This window comes from Glycine soja, chromosome 15, assembly GCF_004193775.1.
Source record: "Glycine soja cultivar W05 chromosome 15, ASM419377v2, whole genome shotgun sequence".
NCBI lineage: Eukaryota > Viridiplantae > Streptophyta > Magnoliopsida > Fabales > Fabaceae > Glycine > Glycine soja.
Window position 1 is genome coordinate 43642780 of NC_041016.1, and position 23278 is coordinate 43666057.

The 23278-nt window shown below is 31.6% G+C and overlaps 2 protein-coding genes and 1 long non-coding RNA gene across 14 annotated transcripts; 2 read left to right on the forward strand and 1 right to left on the reverse strand.

The window, feature by feature from the left end:
- Positions 1–297: 297 nt before the first annotated feature.
- Positions 298–6911, reverse strand: LOC114387668. 5 transcript variants are annotated; one of them, XR_003661375.1, is made up of 4 exons: positions 6684–6910; positions 6446–6526; positions 698–767; positions 298–570 (listed from the first exon to the last, which is right to left on the reverse strand). It is a non-coding gene; the product is annotated as an uncharacterized LOC114387668 (long non-coding RNA). The 5 variants fall into 5 exon arrangements; XR_003661372.1 differs by having other exon boundaries at positions 300–570; positions 698–800; positions 6684–6911; XR_003661374.1 differs by lacking the exons at positions 298–570; positions 698–767 and adding an exon at positions 870–1154 and having other exon boundaries at positions 6684–6909.
- A 1964-nt stretch (positions 6912–8875) lies between these two features.
- LOC114388681 (TMV resistance protein N-like) lies at positions 8876–13257 on the forward strand. Of its 8 annotated transcripts, none has more exons than XM_028349299.1 (6): positions 8876–9537; positions 10204–11152; positions 11258–11415; positions 11493–11609; positions 11798–12035; positions 12633–13257. In XM_028349299.1, exons 1-3 carry the CDS (start codon positions 9062–9064, stop codon positions 11315–11317), a joined length of 1485 nt encoding a protein of 494 aa, XP_028205100.1. In that variant the 5' UTR covers positions 8876–9061; the 3' UTR covers positions 11318–11415; positions 11493–11609; positions 11798–12035; positions 12633–13257. The 8 variants fall into 8 exon arrangements, with proteins under 8 accessions (XP_028205100.1, XP_028205099.1, XP_028205101.1 ...); XM_028349298.1 differs by having other exon boundaries at positions 11513–11609; XM_028349300.1 differs by having other exon boundaries at positions 11513–11609; positions 11798–12024.
- Positions 13258–14927: 1670 nt separating this feature from the next.
- On the forward strand, positions 14928–21815 carry LOC114387814 (putative disease resistance protein At4g11170). The gene is made up of 4 exons (XM_028348016.1): positions 14928–15571; positions 15942–17025; positions 17276–18130; positions 18235–21815. The coding sequence occupies exons 1-2, from the start codon at positions 15078–15080 to the stop codon at positions 17014–17016; spliced, it is 1569 nt and encodes a 522-aa protein (XP_028203817.1). The 5' UTR covers positions 14928–15077; the 3' UTR covers positions 17017–17025; positions 17276–18130; positions 18235–21815.
- The last annotated feature ends 1463 nt before the right edge of the window (positions 21816–23278 follow it).

Here is a 23278-nt window from a genome sequence, read left to right on the forward strand (position 1 = left end):
TATTTATACCAAGAATAACACATACTTTATATGAATTAAAAATATTTAATTCCTTTGCTTAATTACACAAGGGTTTTTAATGAGACAAACTCTAGTGAGCAATGAACAATGTGACAACAAATGAAATTAATCTTATTATTTATTAATCCTAGACACCTTCCATTATGGACTTAGTGGTTTGACCCACACCATTTTTCACACTAATTAGAATTAGGTTTTCGAAGCCAGGCAAGAATTAATTGCATTATTAGTGGATTCAAGTTTCATCAAATAGATCATAATATTAGTCTATTTTTTGTAAAACAAAATATTATAATTAATTGTAGCCCACAAAAATTTATGGGAAAATTCTAATAAGTAATGCATTCATGTTGAGCGTGAATATGCCACACTCGGTGTGAACGAACAGTCTAAGACAACTTCATAAGCCTGTTATGCGAAAAACATAATAACAAAAGAAAAAGGAGTTTGATCCATAAACAATTTAAAAGGAGGAAAAAAAAACTTTTTATGAGTCATTCTTGGATTCCTCTGTGGACTAAAAGCAAAGAAGAATCTCAGAATCATTCTCTGCCATTGAAAATGAAAGGCTAAATGTTACTTTTGGTCCTTTATGTTTTACTATTTTTAGTTTTGCTACACTATTTTAAAAGTCTTATTTTAGTCATTTATGTTTTTGAATGATTCCAATTCTTACCAAATTTAGTAGAATTTCCTAACGGTGATGTTCCTCCATAAGCTCCTTCCAATGCGGTGGTGTGGTGCACCTATGAAGACACATTGATGTGACACCCTCTACTCTGATATACATATTTATATAATAAGATACAATGAAATGAGAAATTACATAAAATGATTTTATTCCATAAACATAAAGGAGTTCACGTGGGTAAAAGGTTCACATTCGCATTAATTACCAAATTAAAAATTTATCAATTAAGGGTATGAAAATATTTCCGACTCAAAACAAAGTCATCCAAAACTCTAGAGAATAAACCAAAGACTTAGCATGTGAAACATAAATGATAAAAACTACATGTCTAGAACTTCATGCAATTAATACAGAAACCCGTGCCCCAATATCACATCCTATCAGAGCATTGTGTCACAGTGTCCTCTAACATGAAGTTCTTTAAAATCATCCACCTAGCCATCTGCTCTCATGAACATAAGATTCGAGATCATCACAAGATCCAAATACAAACAACATATAAGGAGTGAGTTATCATATTCCTAAACAGGTAGAGATAAATGAAAGCATACACACACACACACATAATATAAGTATAACAAACTCAAGTTAGCATAATTCGCATCATTTTACCACTAATTGTATAACATCACATGTCCCAAGGATTCAATAACAAAATCACATTCCACACCTTCACATTAATCACATGTTCAAAACACATCTTAAGTACAACACGACATCTCACACTCACACAATTCATTACCCACCATTACATAATAAGTCACAATGATCATTATACAAGTGTTATGCAATAGATACACTAAGACTCAATCCTATATGCAATATGGTACCATGTCAATGAAAAACCTCGTTGGACGCCTAGGAGTACATAACAAGACAGATCACACATTGGTAAGTGAGGTCACTCTCACTAAGTAAAATCATAGGGAGACCAGTCAAAGTCATGCTATTTTGCGAGAATGCTCCAACCACGTGAGATCGGCATAGGCTTAAAGAAGCACTCAAACCAGGTGTATTTACCCCCAAGGCTTAGATTCTGAAGAGTTCATTAGGGCCTCTCCCTCTTGATTCAGGTCCAACCCAGAAAATATTTTAACACACATACTCTATCTATGAATTATACAAAACACACGACTCCTCAATTATTCTCAAAATAATTTTGACTCATTGGGCCTCAAAGTGATTAAACTCATCAAGATCCCATAGTGGATCTCATCACAATACTCGTCGGACATTAACTCGTCACCCTTAAAGGGTCTTACAGTCATGTGATTGTACGATTCATAGCTCACAACTCAATGCGTACAATATCTCAATACACATGTATTTTACAATTCAACAGATACTCAATTTATCACATACACTCAATCTCAATCACAATCACAATATTATAATCCAAAAGCAACATGTTATCACACCTCAAGAATCATACACACATCACATAGTATTAATATATACCTGGCACAAACACAGACTTTACCTACGAACTATGCAATACACACAACTACTCAATTTTTTTCAAAATCATTTTAACTCGTCACGCCTAAAAGTGATTTCACTCGTTGAGTTCCCACAGTGGATCCCATCACAATACTCGGTATGTATTAACTTGTTGCTCTTAAAGAGTCTTATAGTTGTGTGATTGTATAGTTCATGGCTCATAACTTAATGCATACAAAATCTCAATACACATGTATCTTATAATTCAACACATACTCAATTTATCACTTACACACAATCTCAATCACAATTTCATAATCTCAATATAACAATTTATCACGCCTCATGAATCATATACGCATCACACAATAGTAATATTTGCATGACACAAAACATATATATATATATATATATATATATATATATATATATTAAATTTAATTATATTATTTTCAATTAAAAAGAGTTTATTTTAATATAACATTACAATATCTTTTTCAATCTACCGCAATATGCAAAACAAACACAAAGGAATTTTTTCTTTTTACCATTTATTCTTAATCAAAGTATGCTAGATTCAAATATAAACTCAAAATGCAAATTAACTAGTAAAGACATCATACTAATCATTCAGTTTTCACGCTAATTAGAAGAAGAAGAAACCTTATTTCTAGGGTTCACACTCAACACAAGAACACATCAATTTCATAGTAATTTTACGTCGATACATCAATTGACTCATCAAACATATATAATTCATAGTTATAATTGTAAAGATAGAATCAAAATTGCAGAAACATTCCAAAACGCATCTCAATTAATCCTCTAAGGATCTATACACATGTTCTCACTACTCCCCAACTGTGAACAACTTATCCCTTACCTCTAAGAGGGCTCATGCGTGTAGTCTAACAACGATAGCGGCATCTCTAACAATTGCCTAAGATTATTTTGAGAATAATTGAGGAGCCGTGTGTTTTCTATAGTTCATAGATATAGTCTGTGTTAAAATATTTTCTGGGTTGGACTATGATTTAAACCTAGATTCAGATTGAAGTCATTTTCCACATCTTTCAAAGATTCAAAGATTGCTATGATAACCAGGTCTTTAAAAGATTCCTAAGATTGAAGTCAGTTTTCACGTCTCTAACAATTTCCTAAGATTCCTAAAGTTTTTCCTCTAGTTGCTTTGCTATGATTTCCAAGCGTTAAAGAGAAGGAAAAGGGATTAGAGCCTCAATTTCACTGTCTATATGCAAGAGACATTTCTCTTTCTATAGACATTATTTTGCAAATCCCAACACTGGGAATGTGAGAAAATGAGTTTCGTAGGTAGTATCCAAATTTCAGGCTGATCCAACGATTATCGAGTCCGAGATTATAGTTTTACTAGGACATGTTTGGATGTATACGAAACAAAAAGAGGGTTTTATGAGAGGAAGAAGGAGGAACGGATTTGGGAGGAAGGAAGAGTGTAGAGATGTATCGTAATTGTAAAAACTGATATAATATGTTTCTATTTATAGCTAGGATATTCTAAGGCTATTACTTACTCTATTTTTCTTTATTTTATTATTTTATAAAAAAGAACTCTATTTTACTCTTTCATTAAATAAATAACCAATTAAAACATCCCTTTATTTTCTAAAGCATCATTTTACTCTATTTATTTTTAAATAAAACCCTTTTCAATTTATTTTACGAAAAACGAGGTGTTATAACTAATGGTCAAGTTAGAAGCAAAGGAATAAAGAATAGGTATCTAGAGTAGGGTTAGAATAGAAGTTGGTTACCTGGAACCTTATGACTCCTCTTATAGTGGTGAAATTAAGTTCATAGGCTTAATGCCCTAATTAGATATTATAAGTAATATCTTATCTTATCTCCATAGGCTTAATTCCCTATTTAGATATTATAAGTAAGATAAGATTATATTTTATCTTATCTCATTGATAATATGTATTGGATCTTACCTTAATCTTTCATTGTATAATTAGTAGAGATAGACTTTTTCTCTTTCTTGATTTAGATGAGGGACTTTAATGAACTAAAATAAGATATCTACTCGATTAGCCATTGAATATGGAGGCTTATTGAATCCGAGTAGTACAATTCCATTTTTGTCCTTTTATCAACTTATTTCTTAGAATCACTACATTCTTAGTTCCAGGCCTTACAAATTTTTTCATTCTCGAGATCAAAGATTGTCCCAAAAAAGTTCGTTTCCATTATATTGGGAGGAGGACCTTGAGCACAACTTTTTCCTCTCACCAAACATGTTGTCACACCTGCAGTAAGTGAATCTTGTCCTATATTAAGGCTTTGTTTGGAAAAATTAGCTGATAAGCTTGTAAGGCATAAGGTAGAAGTTGAAAAGCTGAAAGCTTATAAGCTAGCATATTTAATTGAAAGTATTTGGAAAGTCTAACTAATAAATGTCAAATGATAGAAAATGACATATTTATTATTCTTTATATTTGAATTTATTTCTAATAACTTATATTCTTAAAGAATTGGATAATTTCTAAATTTTGTATTTTAAGAAAATGATAAAGATTTGATGATTTTACTCTGTTTAAACTCAATTTTTTTAAAAAAAGTAAAATTAAATGAAATAAACTTTATTAGAATTATATTATTTAAAATCTTTTTTTACATTAAAATAATTTATTAATCATATCATTTTAAAACAAAAAAAGTGTTTTCTTTATATTTTTTAACATTTTTTTTCTATTTATACAAGAATAGCTTTAATTATATGTCTCTCACTTGTATGACTATGAAATATAATACAAATCAAAGTTTCTATTTAAAACTAATCATATATATTTGAAATTATGTTCAAATTAGGTTATATAATAAAAAAACATAAAAATAATTCAACAAATAATTATAAAGTTAATATGATTCAAATGATTTTTAACCTTAAGGAATTGCGTGACGATAACAATTGATGAGTTGACTGTCGCGTACTTATAAGAATGATAGATTAGATAATAGGAATTTTCTAAACAGTAGAACAAGTAGGATTTTTTTCAATAGAATAAAAGGGTAAAATAGAATTTCAATAAAATGATAAAGGATAAAATTAGAACAAAAAAATTAATAACTTAAGCTAACTTATTTTCCATATATTACTTTAAGTAACTTATCAAAAGAAACTACTAAAATAATTTCGTGTATTAAACATATTTATTTTGATCAAAATAGCTTATAAACTTGTCAAATGGGTTTATAACCTACTCAAAAATCTTATTAAGCATAGACTAAAATAAATATTACTATTAAATTGTGGTTGGTTAATAGTTTGTGGGATTTGACATCCCCACTTCATGCTTTCTCAAGTGGACTTTTGATAATTGGTTTAACCCCAAATCCTTCATGGTAAACCCTTTATTCCTAATTATGAACCCTAATCTTTAAGCGAGAAAATTAGTCATGAGGTGTATGGTTATTGAATTGGAACTGTCTAAATCCCTATTCCCCAATTGCAAGATTTGGATTACAAAACAATTTCTTAATGAGTGTTAATCGTGATAAAACATTAAGCGCAAATTCAATAACTAATTCAAAATAAAAGAAATAGGACTCAAAAGGAAAATCAATTACAAAAATTCCAACCAATATAATTACAATAAATTCAAACCAAGTTTGAAACTTTCTTTCTGAATTTGATCTGGTCTGATTAAATTGAATTTCTAAAGAATTAGAATAGTTTTGAGTTTTATCGAGATGAGTTTGTAAATTTTATGAATTAATAGGTAGAAGAGATATGGAAAATTGTAATTTATTTACTCAGTTTTGTATGATCTTCTACTGATAAAGAGAATATGAGATAAAACCTTTAATTTTATATGAGTTTCTGATTTGAAGTTAACAGTTTCTCTAAATGACTAATGTATGGGATGGTGGTATTTGAGAGCGTGAATTAACTGAGATACCTCATCCTTGGATTAACTATGTATTTAGGTCCTTAACTTTTTAAACCTTTTATTTTTTAGTCCCTAAAAAAAAACTAACCAGTTTTAAATCTTGTTTTCTTTTTTGTTCCCGCGGTTAAAAAATTCCATTATGTGCTGAGGTGGCGGTTAGTTTTTAAATATTTTGTGACAATTCGATATTGGAGGATAAACCGCCAGAAATTGCTTCTTTGATAGGCACAAGCTTAGATCCTCTTTGAAATCGACTCAAACAAACAGTATCGTTCCAAAAGAAATTCAATTGAGTCAACATACATCGCCATGAAAAAAGTTCACCATTTCAGAACACACAAAAAATCAAGCAATCACTTACAGGATGTTGGGGTTTTTAGTTCGCGACGCTGGTGGAGGTGCTCAATGGTGCAAGATCTCAAAATGAGGCCGTTCTACAAAACTAGAAAACGTTGAGTTTAGATATCTTGTGTGACCTAGAAATTTCAGATTTCAAACAAGGGATTCACCGTTATGCAAATTCCCCAAATTTCAGATTATTTTGAAATCAAAGGAGAAGGGTGCGATACTCCTAAATGAACACAAGCAGAAGAAGTCACCTTCCAATGGCAACGCAACAGAAATTCAGCAACACGCCATCCAGTGCGGTGCGTTGCAGAGCCCCGTGGTGCATCTCCACCATCGGAAAACCACCCTGAGGCTGCTCAGCCGCCATCGAGAATCGACGCTCCGGCCAGAGTATCTGTCGGGGAAGAAAACAAGCGAGGATCAGGTGCGGCGACACTCACAAATCTGTTTAATGTTATAAATCATTTTAAATAGCATTAATGGAAAATCCTTCGTAATGTTAAATATGACCAAATCCAATCAATGATTATTGTTAGGTGTAACTTTCTATCAATGATTGATGTTAGTCCAACTGAACATAACATAATTAATACTAACAAATTTTGATTCGAATAATAATGATAGGTAGGAAGCCATGAATGATGAATGACTAGGCCAATTATACAAATTAAAGTTTATCCAATAAATATATAAAATATTAAATTTTACATGAAATATTCATTTTGTGTGTTTTTTAATATGATTAAAAAATATATAATAAGTATACATTTACATAGAAGGTAAACTACATATTTTCTTTCTAAAAGAATTAAGATTATAAATGTTAATTATTAGTTTCACATGCCCCCAAAAATCTTTTTCGATTTATAATAAAAATTGACATTAACTTTATTTTTACGAAATTTGTTATGTTCTAAAATTTACTAATTAAATTAAAATAAATTATAGTACTTAACAAATTATCTTTCACAACAATAATAGTGAATAACTATTGAAGGAGAAAGTTTGCTTTTCAAAGGGTTACAGAACGACCATGGTTAAATCTGTGCACTCAGTGGAACCTCACAAACTGTGGTAAGAAAAACAAAGAGAAAATAAATAAAAGATACAAAGAGAGTATTATGAGGAAAACAATGATAGAAAATTCATGTGTATCAATATTTAAGTTATCAATCATTTATATAATGTTTATAAATTTGTTTCACAAAAGTTAATAAATAACCTTTAATTATCAAATTTGATATAATCAAATGGATATAAAGAGAAGAGTATTAAGTCATTGATTACAAATACAATTATACATCACTTTTAAAATAACAACAATTTCCCTTTTAAATAAAAATACTATTAAAAATAAATAACGCTCAAATATTTTCTCTAAAAAGAATAAAGTATTATTATCTTTGTAATAAAAACTATACAATATAAAATATTTTATCAAAAATAGAAAAAAAAAATTAACACTAAATATCTTTATTTCTACATAAAAATATCAAATAAAAATAATTATTTGATCCCACTACAACACCATTAATCTGCCCTGCATACTAGACTTGGCCCATTAAAAAGATGGAGTTCAAGTCTTAGTGATAAAAAAAAATATATAATTAAAAGAGAAGAATCTTACACAAAGTAATCAATTAGGTTGTTTGATAAAAACTAATTATTTATAAAATTGATTAATGTTTCATTCTAATAATATGATTAAAAAAATATAATCAACAACTATTATTAATTGTAACTTTTGATATATGATTTATATTAGTTAAAGTAAAGTATATATATATATAATTTTTTTAAAAAAATTGTTTTTAAACTTAAATTTTTTTTTATTGATCAACATCCCTTAAAAATAAGAGTGTTAATGACTTGGTTTGGTTCGATTTTTTTTATATATAAAAGTCATTTAAACAAAATTTAAAAAAAATATGCAGTTCCATTTCTCTTTAAAATAAAATTCAAACCAAACCAAATCAATATTTTAGAATTTAGTTTGGTTCAATTTTGGCAATTTTTACAAAAATATTATTTTATTAAAATTTATTTACTTTCTTTTCATATTTTAAATAAAAAATATATTAACAAATATTGTTAACAATTTAGGAAAGTTATTAGTATGCTAAATCTTTTACAATAAAATTTTGCAAAATTTTATTTATTTTAAACCAGATATTCTTAAAAAAGAGAATAATATTTATTATAAAAATTTTATATGCATAACACTATAAAAATATTGTGAATATAGAATGATACAGACATAAAACATATGATGCTAACGTAATATAAGTGTTAGTATAAATATTACGGATTAGATCAATTTTAATTGATTTCAACAACACAAAACTGAACTAATAAATTTGAAAAAAATATCATCCAAATAAATTTTAAAAAAAATCAATTTATTTTAATTTTCGATTTTATTTTGGATCACTTTGAATTTGATCCCCCAAACTTAAAAATACAAAAAGGTTAAAGATTAAAAATACAGTGAAGCCGGAATAAAAAGCCATTTTATTATGACCTGAAAATTGAAATAGCCCAACAAGGGCACAATGAGTTAGACCAAAATCACGGTGTCCAAGTAGATTCAGCCGCTCTTCCTTCCTCCCCCGAACACTATAATCATATAATGCAAAGCTTTAGACGCTGGGTTGAGCCAAAAGCCTTCAGATACGACGTGTTCCTGAGCTTCAGGGGCTGGGATACCCGCTTCAGCTTCACCGGCTTCCTCTACAAGGGCCTCTTCGACCACGGATTCCGCACCTTCATGGACGACCGTGAGATCGACAAAGGCTCCCAAATCCCCCAAACCCTCCGCGAGGCGATCGAGGACTCTAGGGTTTTCATCGTCGTCCTCTCTGCCAACTTCGCCTCTTCCTCCTTCTGCCTGGACGAAGTTGTCCTCATCCTCCAAGAGTTCGCCAAGGGTAAGGGTCGCTGGATTTTGCCGGTTTTCTACTACGTGGATCCGTCTCATCTCGCTGATAGTGATTCCTATAAACGGGCATTGGAGGATCAGACCGAGTGGTTTGACTCCCAGAGGATACAAATATGGAAGACTGCTTTGAGTAAATTGGCTACCTTTTCAGGCTTACGACTCATTCGGTATCCCATCTTACCATTTTTTTTTTGTTTAATTAATCATTCCCTATCATTTTCCACCTTATCTTTTTTATTTCTTATAATTATTAATAATTGAATTTTTTAATTCCAAAAGTTTATATTTTTATTCCGATCAAATTCTTTAACTAAGAGAGTTAAATAAATTTAACGAATAGAACTTATTATGAATTAAAATGTAAATTTCATTGTAGGAACTAAAAATATAAGGTTGAAACTACATGAACTATAATTAAACTTTTTTTTTATGATTCTTTATTTTTCAATTGTGTCAACGTTTCAAGTTTAAAGAAATAAATGCCTTTTGGCGTTGAATTAAGAAGGTATTGGATTGAGATTTTTAAAAACTATTTTGGCATAAAAAAATTATGTAAATTTTAAATTATTATAAAGAATATAATGATTTATAAGATTTTTTTTCAAAAAAATTTATAATCATGATTTTATTGTTTACATTTTAATGATGTTGTAAGATTTGAAAGAATCTCATGGAATTTAAAGTTACAAGTCAATGAAAAAAATAACAACAAAATATATTTTTAAATCTTAATCCAATTTGGTTGGTAAATCATTGTATATCTATCCATTCAGGTAAACCTATAAATGTCATCCATGAGTTATTTAGTGTAATGACTTCACCTTAACTCCCAGCAGGAACGGGAGTATACTTGAGTACCAGTATATTGAGCTTATCCTTAAAGAGGTTTCTAGACATGTTACTTGTCCAGTTGGACTAAGTCATCGGATGTCAAAAGTTAACAAGCTTTTGTTCTCTGGATCCGATGTTGGAGTCCACATGGTAGGGATATGTGGAGAGGCTAGAATAGGTAAAACAACAGTAGCTCGGGGAGTTTACAACTTCAACTCTGACACTGGATTTGATCACTATTGCTATTTTTATAACGTGGGGGATATTTTAAGTCAGTCTAGATTTGTCAATGAAGGAATGGCAATACTCAACCAGAAAAAGGTTTTTGCAATTTTTGAAGATATTAACGATTCCAAGCAGTTGAAAAACATTATTGAACTAGCTTATCAGTTTGGTTCTGGCAGCAAAGTCATCATTACAGCTCGGAATAAAGGTTTGCTTCAAAGTCATGGGATTGAAAGCATATATGAAGTAGAAAGGTTCAGTAAGACAGAAGCTTTTCAATTGCTTATTTTGAAATCTTTTAATTCTACAAGTGTTAGTGCTGATTATGTGACCATCTTTAACCGTGTCGAGACTTATGCTCTTGGTCATCCATGGACTTTGGAAGTAATCGGTTCCAACTTGAGTGGAAAATCAGTAGAAAATTGTGAATCTGCATTACTTAAGTACGAATCAATAACAAATAGAGACATCCAAAAGATACTAGAAGAAAGCTTTAATGCTTTGGAGAAATGCCAGCAGGAGATGTTAATTCACATTGCATTGAAACTCAAAGAACTTGAATTGGGAGTGGTTGAAGACGAACTTTGTAATTATTATAAAGTCTGTCCCAAAAAAGATATTAGAGTTTTGCTTGATAAATCTCTTATAAAGATTAATGAGCACGGTCAGGTGACATTGCATCCCTCTACACAGGACATGATTAGAGATAAAATTGCACGTTTTGAGGTAAGAATGTTTTGGATGTTTTGGTTATGTCTTTGACCTTGATATATGTCCTTTAATAGTGAAGAAACATTGTTTGGCCATGTAACTTTGTATACGATGGAATAGGAATATGGCAAGCAAGAAATCCAACCTGTCTCAAAGAATGGAAGCATGATTGGGATTTGATGGAATTGGAATATAAATTACCATATCATCATTGTCGTTCCTCCTCTTCTTAGGATGCTTTATGATGCCATTTTAGATCCACTCCCTTCTTTTTTGAGGTAAACATAAACATTCCATATGGTGGCAAAGTATATTAAGGTTTTGAAAAATGATATGATTATTTTTTTATGTTTAGTTGTATAATTTATTTTTTAGGCTATGTAACATGGACACGGGCAGAGTAAGTCAAATGAAATAAAGATGAGCAACATCACATGCTACACAAAGTTGTATTGGTATTGGAACCATTCCTGTAAGTTGTCTTTAAACATCAAAAGCCAAGTGAATTTTCAAAAAAATTATTATTATGATGATCATTTTGTATTTTAAGTTGTTTTCATAAATTAAATTTTAAAAAATCAATTTTTTTTAATGAGTTGTGTCCTATTAAGTGTCAAGCCAAATTATGGTGTTGGCTAAGTGCCCAAGTTGATATTACAGGTCTCAGTGAGCAGTGTCCGACACGACTTTTATGGGTGTTGGAGTGCGCATTTTAAATGTTTCCAACACTGCAATCAGAAGTGTCACAGCGGCAGAGAAAAATGTTTTTATACTAGAATTAAGGCTGCACAACCAGAAAAAATCAACAATTATATGGACAAAATTCCACCGTACTCAACTGTACTTTCCGACTGCTGTACCAGTCGAGTTAATAATCTGTTGTTCCTGTTAGTCACTGGTTAATATTTTTTTCCTTCTCTCTGTTTATTGTGCTTTATCTTGAAGTTTACATTTCAGTGTGTTGACCTAAGGAGTAATTTGATTTTAAAATGCTAGCATGCAAGTGTTTTGCTTCATTAGGTGAGAATATATTTTATGCTATTGTTAATTATAGGCCCGGAATGATATGCCAATACAATTCAATTCATGATTCATAAAATAGCCCTTCCAATTATGATTTGGATCCCTATTAAATAATCATGCTTTTGACATCCGTGATAAAACTGGTTTCCTTCTTATTTCTCAAATTCTTCAAATGTTTAATAATTCGAAATTACAAATAGATTAAGTTTTCTCCTTTAGTATTTACATTATTTCCTGTATATCTTCTGTGCATCAAATGGGTGTTACTCTAATTTTCCTTGAGGGGAAATCAATGGTGATATGTTAGAACTATGAGGAAGGGGGAGTTAATTACTACAGTTAGGATATTGATTAGTTAGTCAAGGGGTTAGTTAGTTAGAAGAATTTTCTTTCCTATTTTCTGTTCTTTTACAATGAAGAAATTCCATCTTTCTTATCCTTTCTTCTATTTTCTAATTTCGGTTCTTAACAGGTCCCCATGGAGAGCCACTGTTAGAGATGAAGGAAGCGCAAACTTGGGCTAAGAAGGTGGAGCTACCAGTGTTCATGGAGGAGAAACCCAATTGGTTTGATTGCTAGGGTTTAAAAATTCTGAGGTACAAGAAATTCCTTCATTCTATAAGCTGCAATATGCATTCATGAGCTTGGAAGGTGCTGTGACACATTGGTTCTACATTTGGAACCAAAAGAACCCAGATTCAGATTGAAGTCATTTTCCATGGCTTTGATCAAAAGATTTAAAGATTGCTATGATAACCACGTCTTTAAAAGAAGTAAGAAGAGTAAACTGAGATGAAAACCTGCACTGAAGAAATGGAGACTTCCACAATGTTCTTGAAAGGGAGGACAAACAATGAATCTCAGCTTAAGCAAATGTTGCAGCAGTTGGTGAAGAATCAATTAGTCAAACAAGAACTTGATGGGTCATTGGAGGACAAACTATGAATCTCAGTTTAAGCGTAGTTATGAGAGGCAGTCAATTCGCATAGGTTGCGACATCATACATGAAAAAAATAATCTCTACTAATGAATTGGTGTTTGATTGATAATCAATTAATGCATTGAATATATGAATTTATTGTACTTTTTTATGGTCATTAATCATCACTTTATCAATTCAAATTTAATTCAATCAAATAAAATTATTTTATCATTATATTTATTTTACATGTGATTTATCTCTCCCTCTCTTCTATTTTTTAGTTTTATTTACATTACAACAAAAATTGTCTATAAAATGATAAGAATATATAATCGATATTTATTCTAATTAAATATGTATTTTAAATTCTAAATTGGAATAACTTTTAAAAGTTCTTATTATAATAAAATAAAATATCGATTGAGTAATATAATTATTAATTTAATATATAATATTTGTTAATATTTTTATTTATGAACAATCATTTAATTACAAAATTTAGAAAATATATTTTATCCTTTAATTAAAATATTATGAAAAAATAAATATATATAGTAAATTGTTTCTTAGTTAAAAATAGAATGCATAATTAAGAATGACAAAAAAAAATTCATGCTTAGATATTTGCTGATAAATTTTGGAGTAGATACTAAATGAGTATCACGTGGATAGGTAATAAATAATGCCATATTTCCACTACTGATTTGTTAATGGACAAAGGTCATATATCATGTTATCCGTACTTGCATATACGTGTTACCATTATAATATTAAAATAGTTAAATATTCTTTTTTTTTATTAAGCTTAAATATGTAAATATTTTTTATTTGGAATCATATTTTAATGTATTTTTATTTGAGTTCATATTTTATAAAGTAATTTTCAGATAATTTTATTTGGAATTCATAAAATTTATTTATTTAGAATTATTTATGGACATTTTCAACTATGTAGATGATAGAATATTTGAATAATTTTAGTTGTAACAATTAATTTTTTTTCAAAAAAATATTAAGATAGATAAAAATTTAATAAAATATTTTAAAACTATTTTTTTTTGCAAAAATATCAATGGATACTCAGAGATATCTTGGGATATTAAAAAAAATTCACATGTATATTACCTACACTTGCCCGCCCGCCCATTGGTCCTTCACAAAGACTAGTCCCGATTTTGGGAGCTACTTTGTATGAATACGTGTCAACAAAAAAAGTATTTTCCTTAAAATAAAGAACTATAATATTAATAACACTAGTTAAAAAAAACGAATTATAAAATTGTGGCTTTTGTACCAAAATGGTGCAATTTTTTCTATAAATTACCAAAATGGATACATTAAAAAAAACTACGGAAATGAGTAAATTGTCTTTTGACGATTTCAACATGATAAAAATGCTTCCAAAGATGATTTCACCTTTTCAAATTTTATTTTTTATAAAATAATTTTCAAGGTTTTTTAACAACACAAATTAATTATAAAACCACCACAAATTACATAAGAAACCAACCTATGTTCATTTTATGGCGGTTAAATAAGTAATTTTTTTTAAATAAAATAAAAAATGAAAAAGTGAAACCGTCATTAAAATGCATAGTTTCTTCCTGTTATAATTGTTTTTTAGACATAATTTATCCATCTCCGTAATTTTTTTTAAAATTTACCTATTTTGATAATTTATGAAAAAATTACAAATAATTTTAATATGAGAGATTTATTTAATATTTATCTTAATTTCAAGGCTATCGTCCCCTCACAGGTCCACTTTTTCATTTCATCTAGTAAAAATGGTAATAATTTAGAGCATCATTTAATTCCAGTCCAAGTCACTGTTCATGAATTTCGAGATCAAAAGGAAGGGTGGAAATGTCTTTGCAAAGTCCATTTATCTGTTGACATGCGTTCAGGCAGAGAAAAAGCATTCAAAATTGCAAGAGTGAGAATCTAGGGTTTTGGTATTGTTGGGTTGGAGCTGAATCCGTGAAAGCTTGTTGGATGGCAGGTTCAGAACGCAGTAGTAGTAGGGTTTGGCACTACGAATTCGACGTTTTCATCAGCTTTAGAGGAGAAGACACCAGGCTCGGTTTCGTTGGAAATCTCTACAAAGCTCTGACGGAAAAGGGATTCCATACCTTCTTTCGCGAGAAGCTTGTGAGAGGAGAAGAAATCGCAGCATCACCATCTGTGGTGGAAAAAGCAATTCAACATTCAAGAGTTTTTGTTGTAGTGTTCTCTCAGAACTACGCTTCTTCTACACGGTGCTTGGAGGAGCTTCTCAGTATCCTTCGGTTCTCCCAGGATAACCGTCGACCGGTTCTGCCGGTTTTCTATTACGTTGATCCCTCCGATGTGGGACTTCAGACGGGGATCTATGGAGAAGCGCTCGCTATGCATGAGAAAAGATTCAACTCTGAGTCAGACAAAGTCATGAAATGGAGGAAAGCACTCTGTGAAGCTGCTGCCTTGTCTGGTTGGTCTTTCAAACATGGGTAATCTTTTTTTTTTTTTTTATATCATTTTTCTCTCTCTTATTTGTTGTAACTGTTTGTTTCATTTACAAATGTAAAGAGAGGAATATAGGGTTTGTTTGGATAAGTTTTTTCAGAAGCACCTCTAGGAAAAGAAAATAAGAAAAAAATGAAATGAGCTTCTTCGTAAGTAATAATTAGCTTATGCATAAGTTAATCTGTAGAAGTTCTCTTGTATAGCTTTTCTCTAAAAGATGGTTTTTAAGTATAAGCTATGGAGAAGCCAATTTCATTTTTTCTTCTTGTTTTCTTATCCTAGAAAATAGAGGCTCTATTTATTTATATTCCTTCTTGTTAATCTTGAATGAGTTTAATTCATCAAATGGAGCAGGGATGGATATGAATACGAGTTGATTGAGAAGATCGTTGAGGGTGCCTCCAAGAAGATTAACCGCCCGGTTGGCCTCCAGTATCGAATGCTTGAACTGAACGGGCTTCTGGATGCTGCATCTCTCAGTGGAGTCCATTTGATAGGGATATATGGTGTGGGAGGCATTGGTAAAACAACACTTGCTCATGCACTCTATGATTCTGTTGCTGTTCAATTTGATGCTTTATGTTTCCTTGATGAAGTGAGAGAAAATGCAATGAAACATGGCTTGGTGCATCTCCAACAGACCATTCTTGCTGAAACAGTCGGAGAGAAGGATATTCGACTGCCAAGTGTCAAGCAAGGAATTACACTACTAAAGCAGAGGCTCCAAGAGAAGAGGGTTCTTTTGGTTCTTGATGATATCAATGAGTCAGAGCAGTTGAAGGCACTTGTTGGAAGCCCAGGTTGGTTTGGTCCTGGAAGCAGAGTCATCATTACAACCCGAGACAGACAGTTGCTTGAGAGTCACGGGGTTGAGAAAATATATGAGGTAGAAAATTTAGCCGATGGTGAAGCTCTCGAATTGCTATGTTGGAAGGCTTTCAAAACTGACAAAGTATATCCAGATTTCATTAATAAAATATACCGTGCACTAACTTATGCTTCTGGCCTTCCATTGGCTCTTGAAGTTATAGGTTCAAACTTGTTTGGAAGAGAAATAGTAGAATGGGAATATACCCTAGATCTGTACGAAAAAATACATGATAAAGATATACAAAAGATACTTAAGATATCCTTTGATGCTTTGGATGAACATGAGAAGGATCTTTTTCTTGACATTGCATGCTTCTTCAAGGGATGTAAATTAGCACAAGTTGAATCAATAGTTAGTGGTCGTTACGGTGACAGCTTGAAAGCTACCATTGACGTGTTGCTTGAAAAAACACTTATAAAGATTGATGAGCATGGTCGTGTGAAGATGCATGATTTGATACAACAAATGGGAAGAGAAATTGTTCGACAGGAATCACCAAAACACCCAGGTAATTGCAGTAGGTTATGGTCTCCTGAAGATGTAGCTGATGTTTTGTAAGGAAATACGGTGAGTAATACTGATGTCTTTAACCTTACTTTTACGTATTGATTTTTTACCATTACAATTATGCACGTTAGATGACATCGCATTACTTTACAGTTACATTACATTGAGTTTCTACCATTTTATTGACTGTATTATTCACTATTGATTTTTTCCCCTTTATAATTTGTAAACTTCTTGAAATATGCATGTCAATTTCCCTACATACATACATACATGTATTGTGGTTGACTCGTGTTTTTTGTGTTAAAAGGGAACACGTAATATTCAAAGTATAGTTCTGGATTTCTCCAAACCTGAAGAAGTGGTACAATGGGACGGAATGGCCTTCATGAAGATGAAAAACCTCACAACACTTATTATTAGAAAGGAGTGTTTTTCTGAAGATCCGAAAAAACTTCCAAATAGCTTAAGAGTGCTGGAATGGCGGGGTTATCCTTCAAAGTCTTTACCATCTGATTTTCAGCCAGAGAAACTAGCTATATTGAAATTACCTTCTAGCTGCTTTATGTCACTTGAGTTGCCAAAGTTTTCTCACATGAGTGTTTTGAGTTTTGATAAGTTTAAATTTTTAACACAGATACCTGATTTATCTGGCACCCCCAATTTAAAAGAATTATCTTTTGTTTTATGTGAGAATTTAGTTGAAATTCATGAATCGGTTGGATTCCTAGATAAACTTAAATGCATGAACTTTGAGGGCTGCAGCAAGCTTGAGACTTTTCCACCAATCAAGTTAACCTCTCTTGAAAGCATCAATCTTTCATATTGTTCTAGTTGTGAGTTTTCCGGAAATATTAGGAAAAATGGAATACACTGCCATAAGTATATTGCCATAACTTTTCCGACTTCGAAGTTTACAACTACACAGATGTGGAATGGTTCAGTTGCCAAGTAGCATTGTCATGTTGTCAGAACTTGAGGTGTTGAGTATTTCGCAATGTGAAGGACTGCAAAAATCAAAACAGGACAAAGATTTAAAAAATGAGAGATTAATTGTGTCGTCTTCAAATGTGGAACATATTGATTTCCAACAAACATAGAGTTGTTGTCTGCAACAAACTGTAGATCCTTGACTGCCTCGTGTAGGAGAATGTTGCAAAAACAGGTTCATCTTTATTTTTCTTAATTGATTATTTGGTTTGATATTTGATATTCACGTTTTTACTAAACTCTACATGTGTTGCTAAACATATGAACTGTGACTAACAGGAGTTGCACAAGGCTGGAAACAAGAGATTTTGTTTTCCAGGAACTAGGATTCCAGAATGGTCTGAGCATTCTAGTGATATTTATCTGCCTTGCTGGACTCGTGCATAAGCACCCTTTTGGATTTAAATCTATTGTGTCCATTAATGGTGATAAAATGAAGACAGAGTTGCAAGCTAAATGGTTTTATTTTGAGTTCCCAGTATTAACTGATCATATACTTTTGGTGGAAGACAGATAGAATTTCAAATAATGTGGATGAGGTACTTTCGGAAAATGAATGGAAGCATGTGGTGGTCTCTATTGATATTTGATTTCAAATGGAACCCAATAGAACCATTTGTTGTGCAAATTGGACTCCATGTAATCAAGCCAAAAAGTAGCATGGATGATATTCGATTCACTGATCCTTATAAACCAACCATTTTTTAAAGAAAAACATATTGTTGGACATGGGAGTTTCGCAGAGACCATTGTGCAGATGCAGAAAGATTTGGTGTCACTTGATTCATTGCAACCACTTTTAAAAGGGTGGAGAGTGGTATTCATTGCTTCAACCTCTAGACTAAAAGATAATGTCAATTGGGATTCAAATTTGATAGTATCATCCCGGATGAGTAGCACTGCTGGTGTCTAAGGCAGGTTTGCTTGATTTTTTTTTCCCTGTGTGCTATCACTACTAGTAATGACAAGAAAATGTCAGAAATTATTCTTTGTGAAATATATATGTTTTGACAAATATGTTTGAAACATAATGTGTTGAAGAGGAATGCTAACTACATTCTCTTTGACACTCTTTTTAATACTTTTTCAATGATTAGCTTAAATTTATTAGAAATCACCTATTTTGATGGGTTCCACTTTTAAATCAGGAGATAGAAGTGGGACCCACCAAAATTGGTGGTTTCCAATAAATTTCAATCCACCATTGAGAGGGTGTTTGAGAGTGTTGTTCACAGTCCCCTCTTTTGAGATATCTTATTCAAATCAATATTTGCACCAAGCTAAAACACATGCATGAAAAGAGTAAAATAGGTACACTAATGTTGAACAGTTAAACCATTGAGCCGTTTTCTCATGCACCTTCAAAAGTGGTTTTGGATTCTGTTGTGTTTTTGTTGTAATATTGCCAGTGATGGAGACAAGCGATATGTTGGCATTTATTTCCCCTTCTGTTATGAATAACTTCGTAAACTAAATTACATAAATGAAGATTATGAGTTTACGTATTGTTACGCACCAAAGGATTAATCCCCGATTACAATATGAAGCATACATGTGTAAAGGAATCAAAATGATAGTTATGCTATATTTTATCTGCTATAGCAATTTCAGGGTCATTTGCTCCATGTCACTATCATGGAGTGATAACTATGCTTCTAGCAATATTTGAATCCATCTTCTCATAAATATTACGTGTTATTTCCCTTGGATTCTAGCAATATTCGAATCCATTTTCTCATAAATATTACGTGTTATTTCCCTTGGTCCAACACTCCAGCTTGTATCCATGTGTGAAAGGCTCATCTTACCTCTTGGCTAGGTTTTATTTACCTATCGGTCGAACTTTGGATCAGTCAAGATCTCTTTTTCTTGATTAATCGAAGGGTTAAGACAAAAAAAAAAAGACTCATGCTTGTTAATTGTATAAATCTTTTAAAATATTATAAAGAATGATAAATGTATTGGGTCTTGTGATATACAACGGTCATACCTATTATAAATTATAGGACTGGAAAGTTATTACTTGTACACTAGGCATTAGCTAAAGCTCACATACCTGTATGTGTAAAACTAAGACTCCATTTGGAGTGGTTTTTAGGTTTGAGTTTCGAAAATTTTAATAACTTTTAGTTTTAGTTTAAAAAACTTTAAAATTAGGTTTTAAAATATGATTAATTTCAAAATAAACTTATATTGTATGTTGGTTTATTAACAACCATTAGTTAATTTTCTTAGACTTTACCAACTTAGTATTTTTTCTGTTTTCTGTCATAACATGTAACAGTTAATTAGTTTTAAGTTGGTTAGGTTAGTTAGGCTTGAAATAGTGCTTCTATTTCTTCTTCTTATATAGCCTTAGAAAATTCTGCAGAGATTGAATAAAGTGGTTGCTGTGAGCACAGTGCAGTGTTGGTTCATTTTGTTTTTCTTTTCTGCATTTTGCTCATTCTTGTTCATACAAGAAACTCATTCTTTTGTGAATTAAAATTTGATCTTGGCACAACAACTTATTTTGTAAGTTTCATATTATATTAAAATTAGTTTAAGAGTATTTTTGTGTGGAGGTGATGAAAATGGTGATGGTGGTGGTGGTGGTGTTGGCATCGATTGTAGTAGAAATATCAATGTTGGTTGCAGTGAGTAGAGGTGATGGCAACAACAATGCAGATGGTGTCAATGACGATGGTGGTGGTGATAGTTGTGCTAGTGGAGCCAGCCAATGGTGTTGGTGGCTGTGGCGATGATTGATATGGTATTGGTGGTAATAGCGATGACATAGGTGGTATTGGTGGTGGTGATGGTAGTGGTGATAGTAGTAGTAATGTTGATGGTGCCAATGATGATAGCGGTGACGATGGTGGTACGATGTTAGTGGCGGTGGTGGTTGTGATGACATTGGTGGTGGTTGTGGCGGTGATGGAGGTGATATTGGTGACAATGGCAATGGCAATGACAGTGTGGTGGTGGCATTAACAATGATGATAATGATAACAATATTGGCGGTAACAAAGATGGTAGTGGTGGTAGCAAAAAGTGTGATGGCCAAATGTGAGAAATGTGTTTTTTTAAAACTAAACAATTTACAAAATCTTTTTTTCTTGATTTTGAAAATGAATGTAAAAGTGTTTCGAAAATGATTAAAAATCATTTTAACTCCATTTTTACCAAATGTATTTTGTTTTAAAAATTGTATTTAAAAACCAAAAACTCACTATCACCCCCAAACGGGTCCTAATGAAATGGGAAAAATATTGAAATGGATAGATTTGACATAAATTAGCCCAGTTGATAACATGTGACTTTAGATAAGTATTTGATTGGGTATTAATTACTATTAAATATGGGCAAATATTCATAGCTTATGTGTAGAGTATCAATGTTTTGTCATGTAACTTCATGAATAGAAGAATCATTGTTTCGACATGTAACTTACTGGAATGGGAGAATGAGCCGAGAAGGGAGATATGCCTACCTGCCTCAAGTGACTTGGAAATTGGCAATGGATTCGGGTCCAGTGAAATTAGAATATCTACTTTCATATCCAGAAAGCCAATTTGTTTCAAGTGATGAAAAGGCAGTAAGGCACCATGAGTTACAAGGGCAAGTCACGATTCTGCTTCTTGCCTATGTCAGTTGTATCCCCCATCTGCTCTTCCTCTTCACTGGCTGCTTTATGTGTCCCCCCAACCACGCGATGTTCAAGCTTTATTTTTATTTTTTTTCGTTTGTTGAAGTAAATAACTAGTAGTTGCTTAGATTATGTAAATAAGAGTTGTTAGTAACTTGATTGTGTTGTCTTTTGTTTTTGCATTCTAATTTGTAGCTACTTTGATTTTATTTACTCTATTTGGTTTTTGTTTTGCTTTGGGTGATTCCTATATGGGGACCTTATTTTGCTATGTATCCAAAGTGAGCTTTTAAATGACTTAGGATTGGTTTGGTAGTGGAAAGAAAGAGAAATACAGAAAATATAGAATAAATATTTAAAATAAAGTAGTATGATAGAAGTGTGGGACCTTCATTATATTTTGAAATTTTCTCATCCTTTCCACTCCATTTCTTTTCTACCAAGGTAGTGTTTGTTTCTCCAGCTTAAAAGCTGGTTCAACGCCATCCATGCTCTAACCTCAGTTATGATGAGGTGCATTGAAAGTGTGAAAATGGAGAAACACGCTATCAGAGTACCATGTTTGAAAGGTACCTATGACATTTATAAAAATTTAATGTCAGCAAAAGCCACCATTACTGGTCTAGTTAACCAAGGGTTGAAGCTCTGGAATTGTTAAGTTGTATTGCTGTAAAAGAGTACAGTCTCTCCTGATTTCGTTCATAAACTAAACCTTGTAAGAACTTATGCTTCTTGCATTCGGCTTTGATAGTTATAGGTTCAAATTTGTGGTGAAAAGGAAATGAAGTATTGAATCTAATTAGATCAGTATGAAAAAAAATCCCTAATATAGATAATTAGTAGATAAGCAAGGGAAATGAAGCAACATCTAATGTTCTTGATATTTTTTATATTTTGAAGTCAAATTATTAGATGGAAAGAATTTATTATATTATTTGTAATTAACTTGTTAGTAAGAATACATATGTAAAAGGCGTTGTAAGATACTTACACTTGCATTTCTTATATTTTGCTCCAATTTTACCTAATACTCCTCCAATTTTATTTTATTTTTGCATTACTTTGACTCCCTTTAATGAAATGGTGTTAATTAATGGTTATAATTTTATTTTGAATGATGAAATTATCATTTTCATTTTTCTACTTTAACACAACCTCACAATATTCTTGTGCTTAATCCTCCCTCACGTCTCAACTTCAACATCAAATTCATCATCTTTGTCAACTAACACTTTCATCTACATTTGTAGGTGGTTTACACATTACTTTACCTACACCAGCTCACTATTGCTATGCACCACCCTGTACACCTTCCTAGATGCTCCACTTCCTATCACATTATGCTCCACTTCCTAGATGCTCCACTTCCTATCACATTATACTCATCCTGTTCTTTCATTGATCTCTTTGCACATACATGAATATATACATTAGTGATATACCTAAAAATGTCCTAAGAAATTTGTCCTAAAAATCTGTCTAATATACAAATTAATTATGTACACCTATACTAGATATCTTACATAAAGATAGGTAAATTATTAGGAACATACATGATGTACAAATAATCTCATTACTCCCTGCAAGTTGGAGTATGCAAATCGCAAATGTCCATATTGTGCAATAAATAAACTGAGTACATAGTTGGACCAAGTGCTTTGGTGAGTATATAAATCAAGTCTCGGGTGGTAGAGA